The 15,826-nt window shown below is 41.9% G+C and overlaps 1 protein-coding gene across 4 annotated transcripts in view; it reads right to left on the bottom strand.

Moving 5' to 3' along the window:
* TBC1D4 (TBC1 domain family member 4) overlaps window positions 1–6,548 on the bottom strand; it is a 178,425-nt gene extending 171,877 nt beyond the window's left edge. The window contains exon 1 of one of the 4 annotated variants that reach the window (XM_027589378.2): window positions 5,251–6,548. In XM_027589378.2, coding sequence (XP_027445179.2) covers window positions 5,251–5,739 — 489 coding nt within the window. In that variant the 5' untranslated portion in view covers window positions 5,740–6,548. The remainder of the gene's footprint in view (window positions 1–5,250) is intronic. The other 3 variants (XM_027589379.2, XM_027589380.2, XM_027589381.2) reach the window with 3 other exon arrangements.
* Window positions 6,549–15,826: the final 9,278 nt, after the last annotated feature.

Raw genomic sequence — 15,826 nt, 5'->3', positions numbered from 1 at the left:
CCAAGTCTGAGAACTGCAAAAATAACTAAGGGAACAAATGTGGTCATATAACCCAACAAATGAATAAAATCATTGAGGGCAATGGATCTCGATCTGTGCTCCCCAGGCCAGTAGACTGAGCACCATCATTGGGGGAACTTGATAGCATCAGAAATTGAGGGAGGGGGGGATTTGTCGTGTGTTTTAACAAGCCTTGCAAGTAATTCTGATACATACTCAAGTTTGAGAACCAGAGCTTTGGCTTATGATAAATAAGCCCAAATACTGACCAGTCTCAATCTTCACTATAACTAACACTGCCTCACAACTGGGAGGCTCTGGGCACATATTTTTTACCTTTCCCCCAGATACCAAGGTCAAGATTCTACCATGGAATGGAGCCAGGGCAAATCAACCTCCAACTCAAATCAGGACAGGGGGCGGCGGGGGACAACAAAAAAGCAGCTACAGCAAACATGAAGGGAGAGAGATCTACCTGTCTAGAACGGCACAGACTATTCAGAAAGCAGGGAGAGAAATGTGAAAACTTCCAGATTTCTATTTCTTTTGTTTCCTGACTAGTATATTCCCATCAGCTATGAGTAAGAACTTCTGAGAAAGGGCCCCTTTTGAAAACTATCAACAGAAGTAAATTGAAAATCGGTTACCTGAATAAAGCTCAGAAAATAATAAATATTTTATGAGGAACAAAAATATTACAGATTTAGAGAACTTAGAGCTCAAATAAACTGGTGTCACGTTCATTTTTAAGAATTTTAAGAACAGGGGCGCCTGGGTGGCTCAGTCGTTAAGCGTCTGCCTTCAGCTTGGGTCATGATCCCGGGGTCCTGGAATCAGGCCCGAGTCGGGCTCCGGGCTCCGCGGGAAGCCTGCTTCTCCCTCTCCCACTCCCCCTGCTTGTGTTCCCTCTCTCGCTGTGTCTCTCTCTGTCAAATAAATGAATGAAATCTTAAAAAAAAAAAAAGAATTTTAAGAACATGGGGTGCCTGGGTTTCTCAGTGGTTAAGCGTCTGCCTTCGGCTCAGGTCATGATCCCAGGGTCCTGGGATCTAGCCCCGCATCAGGCTCCCTGCTCGGTGGGAAGCCTGCTTCTCCCTCTCCCATTGCCCCTGCTCATGCTTCCTCTCTCGCTGTGTCTCTCTCTCTGTCAAATAAATTAAAAAAAAAAAAAAAAAAAAATTTTAAGAACACAAATTATAAAATCTCTTTGAAATTACATTCTTGCAAGCTTCAGGAAATATATACATAAACAAAATCAACAAAAATTATAGTAATCATGTTTTTGTTTTTTAAATGATTGCTCATTCTATAATCTTGAAATATAATTTTCATGCAGAGCCTCATGCAAATGACAATTAACACCTTTAATCTCTTAATATTTATAAACACTAACAACTCTTGCTTTTTTTATATGGTAAAATAGACATAACTTGGAATAATTTCTGCTTTTTAATTGGGAAATTGAGATAATGCTACATAGTCTCTTTCTGAAAGTAGATAAAGATAAAAATTTGAAGAATATTAGTGACCTACCCTAGATCTTAGATAGAGAATCAGATATTCTTGGTTCCTCAACCAGTTTTAAATCTATAACTCAATTTATGCCTGTGGGATTTTTTTAATTATGTACAGTTAAGTACTTTCACTAATTCAAATATCCAAGTTTGGCTGGAATGTACTAAAGCTGACATTCCTCCTGTGCAGGACCACACAGGCTTGAATAAATGGGAACCAATCTGCACAGGCATATATTTGATCTGGAACTGGTTGGTTTGCTCCTGACTTCCACCTCTCTTTGCACCTGGGAGAAATAGCTCTTCATTAGGCCCTTCTGGCTGAGTGCTCCTTTAGACCCACATCCTTAAGTTGACTCTGACCAACCAAGAGAGGGGGAGCCAGAGGGCACATCACCATGGCAACTCCCCACAACAGACCCAAGCTACTACTAACACAGTTCTGCCATCTCAGAGGTCACATGTAGATCCAGCCCCCAAAAGATATGAGCAGATACTCTGCAAAACCTTATCATTTTTTATATGGAAACTACAATCCCCCATCTCAGTGGCTAGGCATAAACACAAACTTTGCCATTTAGCTGTGGTCACCGTATATCCTGGTTTGCCCTACATGGTCCAGGTTTATACTTGTTATGTTTGTGTAATTATTAGTGGTGTCCCTATTCTCAATAAAAGTTGCCCTAGATTAGAGGCACCTGGGTGGCTCAGTCAGTTAAGACTCCGACTCTTGATTTTGGCTCAGGTCATGATCTCAGGGTCCTGAAATCAAGCCCCGGGTTGGGCTCCACGCTCAGCGGCAAGGCTGCTTAAATTTTCTCTTTCTCCCTATGCCCTTCTCCCTGTTTACACGTGCTCTCTCTCTCTCTCTAATAAATAAATAAATCTTTTTTTAAAAAATCACCCTAGGTCAAACACTGAATTATACGGCCATCCTACAGACAGGCCCATTTCAGAAAAGGGACAGACATGAGAGACAAACCAAAGGCAAATTTATTCATGGATGTTTGCAGGCCTACTCCTCTAGGCTACCATCCATACTTTCTTCAGTGACCGGAGACTCTTAACAATGATCTTAAAGTCCAACTAAGGAATTCTCCCCTTCAAATTTAGAACTCAGGAGCAAAGCAAACAGTAGGTCTTTTTCCTTCTGATTTCAAAGATGCCTAGGACCATCCAGAGCCTACTCTATATGAAGCACACCCCTAGATGGAAACAATGTGAGGAATATCCCTTTAACCAGTTCAGCTGTAGAAACATCACTTCTGAGAATATTACTTATAAATTCTTCCCCTAGAATGGCCCTACGCTTACTATGAGAGCCACATCAAGTGAATCCAGATGCCCAAATGGAAAAGTGGCAAAAAGCACACAGTGTCTGATGATTGTACTTGTCCATTCAACAAATATTTATGAAAAACAAAATGGCAGCCCTTAAATCTCTGAATCCAAACCTCAGATGCGTTTTGTTGGGTCCAGATAGGAATCTTAAATGTTTAAAACATTTGCTAATGTTTTAAAATATGAAGTCATACCTAAAAATCCAGACTTCCACTCTTAGAAAATCAGAGGCTCTGTCAACACTAGGCTTGTATCTTGTTAATGCAATTTGAAACTGGTGCTGAGTAACTCCCTGAGAAATGACCATCACTCCATGGTCCTCGGTCCTCACTCAACCTCCACCTCACTCAACCAAATCCCAGGCATTTGAGTTTGCAACCCTGATATATGGCTGGAGATAATCCTTCATGGAATAACCATCTGGCCCTTCAAATTAAGGATCCTCTACCAGGGATTCTCTAGGTTCAGAGTAAACTAGAATCCGTATCTTTAGATCAAAGACTCAACAGGGAAATGGCAATAAACGGGAAAAGTTAGGGTTTTTTTCTCTTTTATCAAAAGGACATATGGTTGCCACTGTTCCTACAGGATCAAAATGAGACTAAGCATGTTTTTATTTGTAAAATAATAGCACATTCAGCTTCAAACACCTAAAAACATAATTAAGGTTAAAAAGTGGGGGGGGGGGGATGTTTTTAATTGATCCCCTAACAACGAATCTGGGAAGGACTCAACTGTCAAGAATTCAAAGTGCCACGACCCATAAGCAAACTTTGACCATCAATGAAATTAGCCATGATGTGTCATGTATCAGATCTGAAGAAAGTAACTTTAACATAAACTACCCAAAATCATAAAACATTCCTTACAGTCCTGGGAAAATGCAATTTCTTCCTCCTTATTGACAGAACCCAAAAATCTTAATACAATAAAATTAGTGATAACTTCCAAATATAAAGAACATGCTGCACTCCCATTTCAACAGAGGTGAAAGCTAAAAATAAGCTTTGAACAAATAAGCACAAAGCGAAATTCATTTTAATCATGGTTGGAATGTTGAGACAATTTGTAAAAATGGTATTTTAACATACATCTAACTGCAGTCATGTAAGTTAAAATTGCTCTCTTCATACTGGGAGTTCTGAATGTTAAAGTATTAAACTAGCTTACAAAACAACTGATGACATCTAAGACAATGAGCTTTTATTTTCTTCAATTCAGCCACAGGCCTTTTGTAAAAAACTTTCAATGACAGATACTAAAATAATGAATTAAGAAAAAAAGCCTTATTTGCAGGATGTTTTTCTCCTTTGACTATTATTAATTCCCCAGCTATCAAAGGAACTGCCACATGTTGCAACTGCGACTTTATTTATATTTAGACAACATTATTTTTCTAAAGAATCTAAAGTACTTTGCAAACATTAAAGAGCTATTTTTAGAATAGCATTTTGGCTGCTTATCACATAGTAAAAACTCTTTACACTTTTATTTTAAAACCAGTTTTCAAAGACACAATCACTGTTATAAAGTTTTGTTTAGATTCCCCTAGCCATTAGATATAGGGTTGTGCCTGTTTTTAAGGAGGTAAAAATGCACTGTTTGATAACAGACACCTCAATTTAGTAGACTTTGGAAAAATATTATAAAATAGATTTTGGCCTCTTTTACGACACTGCTTTTTAAATCACCCAAGCCGGTATTGATTCTGTCTCCAATTAGTGCATAAAAAAACTGCAAAAAAAAAAAAAAAAAAGTTTTCTTTCCACTCAACATCCTCAACATCTAAACGCAGATTCGTACTTGCTGACAATCTGACATCGTTGTCAACCTACTTTTCCCTAAACCCTGCTCCCAAATAGCCTCACAGCCCCCAGTCCTGCAGGTGCTGCTGTAACTAGGACTCAACGTTCCACGTGGGTTAAGGTGCAGGACTCGACCAAGCCGGAGAGTGAGTGCAGGGCCTTGAGGACCCCAACCCTCTCCAGTGTCTCCTCTCACACACGTACAGACGCAAACACAAGGCCAAAGCCAGCTTCCCTCCTCCAGGCACACCCCAAACACCGCAGTCCTCCCAAGACGCGCGCTGCTCGCCGCGTCCTCCTGGGGCGCTCCCGCTCCTCCACCACCCGGGGACCACTCTCCGCCTCCCACCCTCTCTCCTGAGCCCGCGCGGGGTCCGCTCCCGCCACCCCGCCCACCCTCGAACGCTAGCTCTGCGCCTCCTGGTCCTTGGGACAGGAGGAGCGGACGCTCGAGCGCGCCACGTGGAGGGCGCGCGCCCGCAGCCCGACCACAGTCAGTCAGCCCTTCCTGAGGCGCCCCAGGGTCTCCAGCCCGGCTATTCCTCCCCAGTGCGCCGGACCCTCCCCCGCGCCTCCAGCCGCCGTCTTGCCTGATTGGGGTCTGTGGCGCGGAAAACGTGGCAGGCCACCTGCGACTCGGGGTCGTCGGGCTGCGCCTTGATCAGGTAGGCAAAGTAGGTGAGATCGTGGCTGTTGTGAATGAAGCGCGAGATGTGCTGTGCCTTGTGCTCGAAGATGAACACCGCCGGGTTGGGCTGCGCCGCCGCGGGGCCCGCGGCCCCGACGCCCGGAGCGGGGACACAGCGCAGGAAGGGCGCGCTGAGCACCAAGAGCACCTCGCGGGTGGCCGGCGCCCCGCAGCCGCCCGCCTCGGGCTTCTGGCTGCGCCGGCGGATCTCAGCCATGAGCCAGGGCAGCATGGGCAGCGTGGTCCTGCGGTCCAGGCACGACCCCCCCACGTACCACAGCCGAAACCGTTTGTCGCCCGGCTTCCCGGCGCCCGGTTGCGCAGGGGCGCCCGGCTCGGGCTCCAGAGGGTGCGGGAACGGCTCATCCTGAATGCAGCTGGGGGGCTCCATAACTCGCGCCTCACGAAGACACCGAGGCGGCCGGGTAGGCGTGCCGCGCCCCCAACTCCCGCGCTGAAGGCGCCGCCGAAACTGTGCCAACTGCCGCACCCGACCCCCGCGCCCTCTTTGGCACGGCAAGACCACGAACTCCGCGCTTCAGCGGCCCTGCCCCATGCGGCACTCCCCCCGGCGCGGCTCGGAGGCTCCGGCGGCGGGCACGGCGGAGGCGCCCCGTAACCGGACTGGCAGGAGAGCGCGGGTTAAATCGTCATCCTCCTTCCTCGCGCTAGCGCCTAGGGGGCCTCACTTCCTCCTTCCTCCGCCCTGGGCCCCGCGCCGCTGCCCGTCGCCGCCCGCTCCAGGGCCGCAGAGGCGCTGCGGCCGCCGCGCTCGCCCGGGGCAGGCAGACGGAGGCTGGGCGGGGAATGGGCTGTGGGCGGGCGGGTGACTTGGGGCGGAGCTGACTCCTACCAGGGTGACCGGCTGTCACCTGGAAGGTCGGGGCCGCCGGGCTTCGGCGCGATCAGTCCTCGGGAAGGGCCTGCGAGAACTGTTCCACTGGAAAACAACAAAACCAAAACGTGGCCACGCGGGGCCGCTCCCCCTTGCTGTCGCCGCGACCCAGCTCGCGGCTCCTCCTCCCAACTGTTCCTGTCCCTCCCTCGCTCCTTCCTTCCTTCCAGGCTGCTACTTTAATCGGGCTGCTACCCCGCCTCCCGTCCGGCGGGCGGAGAGCGTCGCCGGTAAAAGCTTTTCTTTTTTTTTTTTTTTCCGTGAAGTCGCCTCTCCGCCTCTTCCTCCGGCCCCTGGGGCAACAGTCCTGCTGCGGGCGCGGGCGCGGGCACTGCCCGGATCTACACAGCCTCTCCCGGGTCGCCGACCTCTCCGTCCCCTTGCGCCTCCCTCCTGCCCCCTGGCGAGGGGGCCCCTCTCCAGCGGGCGTTGGGATTTCTTTTTTATGAACAGTATTTGCATGGTTTCAGTTCTTTCTGAAGCCTGCATGATAATTTCTGAATCTTATTTCCAAATACTACCCAAAAGAATCCTATTCTATCCATTATATATGCCCAGTCCAGAGGTAGAGTAGAGATTTCTCACTCTTTTATATGTAGTAATATGTATTTCCAAGGTACTCAGAAGACATTTTAGGGATAATTTGATCATTCTAACTTTAAAGCAGAAAAAGAAGTATTTTTTTATTCATTTTTAGCAAATTAGATTCTCATTATTTTTGCTCTTACCGAATTGTAATGAAGAATTCGATAAGTAAACAAAATAAATGGGAAAGACACTGAAAGTTCCCAATTTTCCCCAAAGTACTTGCCAAGGAATCAAAACCCAAAGGTTTCTTATTGTTTTTAGTTTAATGGTATGCTCACTTTCTGTAAGGTCCTGGAGTTATTTTTTTATCCTATTTATGTAAGATGACTATGATCAGTTGCCATTATTACTATGCTGAATTTCTGGTTGCACTGTGATGGTTCTCTTGTAAATACGCATCTAAGTTCCAAGATGGAGACCTTGTTAATTGTAGAGGTTTAGTCACTTAGTTTAACCACTCCACCTCATCTTTGTGCAAAATAGACCCATGTCTTCAAGATGCAGTGAAAAGTTCCTGGAATATAGACTGAAACCTTCTAGAACCTTACCAGTAACTCTCTTCTACAAATTACATTTCCCTAGGCCACATATGTGGGATCCAGAAAAAGGGGGAGAAAAGAGCAAAGATCTGGGGAGAGCATGGAAATCTTGTGGGTTCTACCAAGTCAACCAGCTTGGGAGCTAGGATTGAATTTGAAACCCCAGCAGACCATTTCCTAATGGTAAAAGAAAGTGAAGCAATAAACTCCCACTCATTGACAGAAAAGCAGAATTATCTTTTGTCACATGACATCCTAACTGTGATTGCCTCCTGCTCAGCCTTTAGCCTTTTCTTTGTAACTTTTTTGCGATATTTATCTTACTATGACAGTATTATTACTGTCAACCACTATCCAGTCCTCTCTGCATCCTGGCACGTGGAAAGATAGCTCTTCTCTGCCCCCCTTAAATTTAGGCATGGGTCTTAAGACTTGTTTTGGCAGTGAAGTGATTTGTGTCACATCTTCAGTAGAAGCATTTAATTGCCAGTAGTTGCCCCTCCAGCCCACTGTTCCCCTCCAGTGGTCATCACAGAAACCTATCCATATGGAGGTTGCTCATGATCAAAGCCCAGAATGCTGAGCCAACACTAGGAAGACAGCTGTCCTGGAGAATCTCCTGGGCCCACAGCACACTGCTTATGAGTGAAAAATAAACTTTCTGGTTCTGTTAAGCCACTGAGATTATGGAGTTGTTTGCTACCCTGTTGTTAATCTTCTCCTGTCCAATAAAATTATTATACTATAGTATATTTATATGACTTGTCTTATTATCATTTATATATTTGGATTTATTACTTGCATGAACTAGATGGTAAGTTATACTTACCCCATTGTAGCACCTGTAGGACCTTACAGAATTGCATGCACATGAAAAGTACTCCATTATATATTTGATCACTGAATTTCTAAAAAGATAAGAGGACAAGACATAATTTTAAAATGTTTGGTAGGAATTACAAAGAATATGCAGGTTTATGATGTTTACTAAATGGTGGAGCAATAAATCAATCTCTGACCCCCAACCCTTCCATTCTCAACCCCAGTCCACCCCCCCAAAAAAGGGCTAAAGAATATGTTCAGAAAAACATTTCCAGTAATCTGCAAGAAATATCTCCTGAATAGTCTTATAGGCACCACTGCCTGTGATACCCAAAAGTGAACTCTTATATTAAACAAAAAAATAGTGCTCTTCTAACATCCCAATCTAAATTAATGGTGTCACCGTTAATTAGAAGTGGTAAGATCTGGTCAAATCCTAGTTAAAAAATTTGTACCACATGAGAAATATAAGGGCCTGAGCTAGTGTGGTGGTGTAAGACTAGAAAGGTTTGTTGCAATCTCTTGATCATTCTATAAAGCAGAAAAAGAAGTATTCTTTTTTTTTCATTGTAGTAGTGTAGAGATTTCTCACTCTTTTATATGTAGTAATATATATTTCTAAGGTACTCAGAAGACATTTTAAGGATAATCTGATCATTCTAACTTTAAAGCAGAAAAAGAAGTGTTCTTTTTTTTTTCATTTTTAGCAAATTAGATTCTCGTTCTTGTTCCTTGCTGCTAAGACTTTGTGCTCTCTCTCTGACTCTCTCTTTCTCTCTATTCCATTCTGTGTCCCCATCCAACATCTACTTTTCTCCTCTGCTTAAAAATCTCTAAAAGAAGGTACATTTTTTGAAGCTCAAAACACAAATCTTTCTAGTCTTATATCTGGCTCCTATCTCCCCTACTCCCACATCCAGACAGCCTCTCCATCCACCACCACATATGTCCTCACTCTCTGGGGCTTCGTAGGCACCTTGCTCTCTTCCTATATCCCCCCCACTCCGGAATTCCCCCTTGCCCATCCCTGTCCTTCACTTCTTGAATACCCATTCATTGTTCAAGACCCAACCCAAAACTCACTCTTCTGTGAACCTGTTTCTCATCTCCCCAGAGTTAGTGGCCCTCTCTTCTTTGCTCTTTTTTTATGCATTCCACTATTATAGCTCTTAATGCGTTCTTTGTAATGATCCAGTGATTTTTCTGTGTGTCCCCCCCCAACTACAAAGGGCATTTTGAGAGAGGCATTATTTTTGTTGTTGTTGTTCCATGTTTTCGTCCAGCAAGGTAGCTGACATGTAATGGGTTCTTTTTTTTAATTTATTATTATTATTTTTTAATGTAGTGTTCCATGATTCATTGTTTGCGTGTAACACCCATTGCTCCATGCAATATATGCCCTCCTTAATACCCATCACCAGGCTAACCCATCTCCCTACCACCCTCCTCTCTAAAACCCTCGGTTTGTTTCTCAAAGTCCATAGTCTCCCATGGTTCTTCTCCCTCTCCGATTTCCCCCCCTTCATTAGCACTCACCATAGCACATACCCTCCCCAATGTCCATCACCCCATCCCTCCCACCCCCCACCACTCCAGCAACCCTCAGTTTGTTTCCTGAGATTAAGAATTCCTCATATCAGTGAGATCATATGACACATGTCTTTCTGTTTGACTTATTTCGCTTAGCATAATACCCTCCATTTTCATCCACGATGTTGCAAATGGCAAGATTTCGTGTTTTTTTATGGCTGCATAATATTCCATTGTGTGTGTGTGTGTGTGTGTGTGTGTGTGTGTGTGTGTGTATACCACATCTTTATCCATTCATCTGTCAATGGACATCTTGGCTCTTTCCACAGTTTGGCTATTGTGGACATTGCTGCTATAAACATTGGGGTGCACATACCCCCTTGGATCCCTGCATTTGTATCTTTGGGGTAAATACCCAGTAGTGCAATTGCTGGGTCACATGGTAGCTCTATTTTCAACTGTTTGAGGAACCTCCATACTGTTTTCCAGAGTGGCTGCACCAGCTTGCATTCCCACCAACAGTGTAGGAGGGTTCCCCTTTCTCCACATTCCCGCCAACATCTGTCATTTCCTGACTTGTTAATTTTAGCCATTCTGACGGGTGTGAGGTGGTATCTCAGAGGTTTTGATTTGGATTTGCCTGATGCCGAACGATGTTGAGCATGTGATATAAATTGAATAAATAGCAAATTAGAATTGAAGAAACCAAAGATTATAAAGAGAGTTTTAATATCACAGAAATGATATACCAAATGATGTAATTGGCTTATTTCATAAACATACTAAATATATCTACCAGCTAACTATAAAGCACTAGAAAATATAGGATGCCTCCCAACAATTGTAATGGAGCTCTGAGTGGAGATGGCAAATAAAGCGCAAGAGTTTGTGACTGAATAAAATTTTGAGATAAGAGGGTTTTTCCTCCATTTTTCCCTTGTTCCCTGTGACCTTCCCTCAGCCCAGACAGCCAGGACACTAAATCTTGTCTGCTCCAGGGGAAGGGTGACACAGCAAAATACAGATAACAAAAGAGGCCATTCTTAGCCTTGAGGTCCCAAAAGCTAAGGACCTGGCAAAGGCAAAAGATTTAGAGTATGTGCTCGGAGTCAGTTTCTCCTGCTCTAGATACTTGAAGTTTTCCCAAACTTGGGAGATGGAGATGAGGGAATAAATAAGAGGTAACTACTAGGGAACCAAAAAACAATGTATGACTTCCAAACCAGTAGAATATTTATCCATCCAGTGGAAAAGGAAAGGGAATAAGAAGGGGGGAAAAAGGAAACAAAATTAAAGTATGATAAATAGAAAACTTACAATAGTATGGCTAAACTAACTCCAAATAGTAACTATAATAAATGTAAATTAGTCTAACCCACCAAAAGATAACAACTTAATGATCCAGAATGATTACAGAATCACTTCAAAAACACAGCCATATGGAAAATGTGCAATAAATACATAGAAGAAAATATATCAGGCACAGAATGAAAAGAAAGCCAGAGTAGTGGTTTCAATATCCAATTAAATAGAAATTGAGGCTAATGAGGGGGATACAAAGAAAGATTTGCCAGTGAAAGCACTAAGAAGATATTATTTTTAAAAACATATGCACTAAGGAAATTGCTTTCAAATATAGAAAACAACTAAGAGAGTGACAGGAAAAATAAATACATCAACATTTTTTGTTGGTGATTTTACCAAATCATTTCCACATACAGTGAGATTAAATAAACTAACTATAATCAGATCTATAAATTTGATGAATAGAAAATACAAAAATTTTATACAGTACCTGTGAAAGAAACAAAAATGACAATACACTGTGTCACATGATTGTGACCCATAAATTCCAAAGAATTGCTATCATATAGATCATGTTTTCTGATTATTATTCAAGGTAAATTAAAGATTTTATTTGGGAGAGAGAGAGGGCAAGAGTGAGAGAAAGAGAGAGAGAGTAGGGGGAGGGGCAGAGGGAGAGGAAGAAGCAAACTCCCACTGAGCAGGGAGCCCGACTTGGGGCTCGATCCCAGGACTCTGAGATCATGACCTAAGCCAAAGGCAGACGCTTAACCCATTGAGCCACCCAGGTACTCCTTAATACATGGAATTAAATGATAAAAGTAATTTAACATCAAAACTTGTCAAATACGTGTAAATGTATTGATGAAAATAAATAATAAAATCAAATTAAAAAAAAAAAAAGAATGGGGACGCCTGGGTGGCTCAGTCAGTTAAGCGTCCACCTTGGGCTCAGGTCATGATCCCAGGGTCCTGGGATCAAGCCCCAAATCAGGCTACTTGCTCAGCCGGCAACCTGCTTCTCCCTCTGCCTGCTGCTCCCTCCTGCTTGTGCATTCTCTCTCCCCCCTCTCTCTCTCTGACAAATAAATAAATAAAATCTTTTAAAAAAAATGAATGAATGAAAGCAAATGAACTAAAAATTCAACTTAAAAAAATAGAAAAAATGTCGTGGAGAAGCCCAAAGAAATGAGGGAGAAAGTAATAGAGATAAGTTTAGAAATTAGGAAAATAAAAAAATGGGAAAACAATAGAAGGGAATAGCAAATAATAGTCTCTTCATGTCTATTGATCATCTGTATTTCTCCTTGAAGAACTTGGTGTTAATATCTTTTGTCTTTTTTTTTTTTAAACCAGGGTCAAATTATAGAATTGTCCTATATTAGGGTATTAGGGATAGTAACATCTTGTCCAAAATATATTTCATGTTTTTCCCAGTTCATCATTTATTTGTTTTGAATGTAACAAAAAGAGGGAATACAGATTTTTTTTTTCCAAACATTCATGGAATATTCAAAGAAATTATACCTGCCAAAAATTTAGGTAGTTATTCATTTACACCAGCCCACACCCCAAATATAGGCATTACTTATTAATGCTCTTGACAGATAAATGGATGGCAAGAATTATAAAAGTGCCATTTTTTAAAAATTAGGAAATTGAAGCACAAAATAAGTGGGTAATGAGAGTAATGTGATAGAAAATGAATGGAATGAATAGCAACTGATTGCTTAACAAATGCACAGTGCTTTGCAAACAGAGGTGATTAATAAATGTCTGGTGAATGAATGGCTTTACAGCTCTCCCAAATGCCAAAGGACAGGATCAGTTAGTTTCAGAAGTTAAAAATTTCTACAGAGGAAACAGATTTTTCTTTTACCATAAGGCTGAGATAATTTTACAATACCTATTTTTGTCTGACTATAATTCAGAAGTGCCTCGAGTGATCTAAAAAATTTGGTTGTTATAAAACCTATTTGAGGGGTTGAAAGGAAACAGAATTAAAATGAACATTTATTTAATGCATGCTCTCAAGTCAAACAGCTCCAGACCTCAACAAAGCATATGAAATCAGCCATACGTTGTGAAGTACTGTATATTTGAGTGAAGACATTAATGTAGCGAGATTAGATATTTTCCCCACTAAACACTCCTTTATCATTTAATGAAATTTCACATTTATGCTCTTCAAAATTGTGTAGATTCACATTGGTATTATTGACTATTTTCTCTTGAACTTAGTGACATTTTTTTGCCACCAAAAGCATATTGATACTACAATAGAACTGTCCCCTTGTAAGAAGACTTCTTATTTACTTACTATTTCTAATGGGCCCTAAGAAGCTTTTTAAAAAGGAATCTATTTTAAGTCTGTCATGGATGAACTGGTTCATATTTTCCTTGATGATTTTAAATCATCTTTCAAGCAACTTTCAAGCTTCTAATATAATACAGATTAAAATGAACAAATATACAACTAGTATTTTTAAAACTCATTATTGTTTGGAATAGATAACATATGTAGAGGGTAGAAAATTCAAAAAGTTACAAAAAATAGGGGCAGCTGGGTGGTTCCGTTGGTTCAGCATCCAACTCTTGATTTCGGCTCAGGTCATGATCTAAGAAGGGTTGCGAGATCAAATTCCATGTGGGGAATCTGTGCTCAGCAGGAAGTCTGCTTGAAGATTCTCTCCCTCTGCCCCTCCCCCTGCTCTCACTCTCTCTCTCTCTTAAAAAATAAGGTTACAAAAAACATAAATATAGCAAAATACAAGCCTTCCTTCTACTCCTTTCCCCAGCAACCCATTTTCTTCCTGGAAGCAGCCATTTTTACACATTTATTTTAATGGATCTAAAAATGAGATAATAGCCACCATTTGTTGAGTATTTACTCTGCACAAAGGATCCTCACGACAGTCACGTGGGATTAGTAGTACTATTATTTTTTCTTTTTTCTTTTTTTTTTTAAAGATTTATTTATTTGAGAGAGTGAGAATGAGAGAGAGAGAGTACATGAGAGGGGGGAGGGTGAGAGGGAGAAGCAGGCTCCCCGCCGAGCAGGGAGCCCGATGCGGGACTCGATCCCGGGACTCTGGGATCATGACCTGAGCCGAAGGCAGTCGCTTAACCAACTGAGCCACCCAGGCGCCCTATTTTTTCTTTTTTTTAAGGAGATACATGCCATTTTTGCTGTGGCCTCTTCTCTAGGATTAGCTATGGAGAGTCTGTTCTGCCAGTCTTGGGTTGGTCTCTGGGTTATTTACACTGCTGTGGGTGTTATCTAGGTTTATCTGTGGGATGAGGAGAGCTTGGAAATCTTGTGGGTTGGTTCTACCAACTCAACCAGTTTGGGAGCTAGGATTGAATTTGGAACCCCAGCAGACCATTTCCTAACGGTAAAAGAAAGTGAAGCAATAAACTTTCACTCATTGACAGAAAAACAGAAGAATTGTCTTTTATCACATGACATCCTAACTGTGATTGCCTCCTGTTCTAAAAGCCTTTAGCCTTTTCTTTGTAACTTTTTTGTGATGTTTCACTCATTGACAGAAAAACAGAAGAATTGTCTTTTATCACATGACATCCTAACTGTGATTGCCTCCTGTTCTAAAAGCCTTTAGCCTTTTCTTTGTAACTTTTTTGTGATGTTCTGTGCAGTGAGTATTATTACTGTTTACCAATATCTGATCTTCTCTGCATCCTGACACATGGGAAGATAGCTCTTCTCTGTCCCCCTTAAATTTAGGCATGGGTCATAAGACTTGTTTTGGCAATGAAGTGATTTGGGTCACATCTTCAGTAGACGTTATTGAGAGGCTAGAACCTGCCAGTCTGGAATATAAACTATCTCTTATTTACAGGTTCTTAAGCAAATAAGGTTCTCAAATTAAGACATGGCCTAAGGATAAAGGTCAAATCAAAGGTATGGCCATAAGACACTTTTAAAGCTTCTAAGGAATTTAAATTGGTGCTTTCTCAGCTAAACAAAATGGCATTTTGAAAGCACAAAAATGCAGTCCCACAGAAGCCTGGTACCAAAGTAGCAATAAATCAGTCTAAAAGGAGAAAACTTTTAAAAACAATTGTGGCTTTGGCTTCTAGAGCATGGAGTGGGCTTTGATCTGAAATACAGAAAGCCCCCAGAGTTCTAAGGGAATTATATTAGCAAAAGTACTGCCAGGCTAGATTCATAGGGACCATGAGTATTCAGATTTTAAAGAGGTTTCTGGACCCCTAACTTTACACAGACAGAAACAGGCTGAGAAGTTATTCAAAAGGCATATGAGGAGATGCAATGGAATTGGGCATTTGGAATTTTATAATAACTGTGGGATATCAGAGCAGAGGAATCAGAGGAGTTAAACATACAGTTCTGAATCTTAGGAGAGAGATATGGGCTAGATATATAAGTTTGAGAGTCTTTAGCACATAGTAAAAATACAAAAGTACAAATACAAACTTTGAGCATTGATTGAAGTATGGGTAAAATGTTAGGACCCCCACATCACATTATTCAATGAGAACCCCAAATAGAAACAGAAAATTGTTGACACAAGTGCTTTTGAGAATGCAAGGCACTGGGCTAGTTTTACAACTTGTCATATCAGTCAGGTTCCTGGAAAGAAAAAAAAAAAATCAGTGTAAATGAGTTCAAATTAAGACTTGAATGAAAGGAGTAACAAAGGTATGGGATGATATGGGAAAAAACAGAATATCAAGGGATTTGAGAGACTTGTAACAATGGGAAACTATTATTACACCTAGGACCAAAAAGTCAATAGTAAAAAACTGTTAATGGA

The sequence above is a fragment of the Zalophus californianus genome, chromosome 3 (genome assembly GCF_009762305.2).
Source record: "Zalophus californianus isolate mZalCal1 chromosome 3, mZalCal1.pri.v2, whole genome shotgun sequence".
NCBI lineage: Eukaryota > Metazoa > Chordata > Mammalia > Carnivora > Otariidae > Zalophus > Zalophus californianus.
The sequence above is the reverse complement of the archived record's forward strand: the minus strand, read 5'-3'. Positions and strand labels throughout refer to the sequence as shown.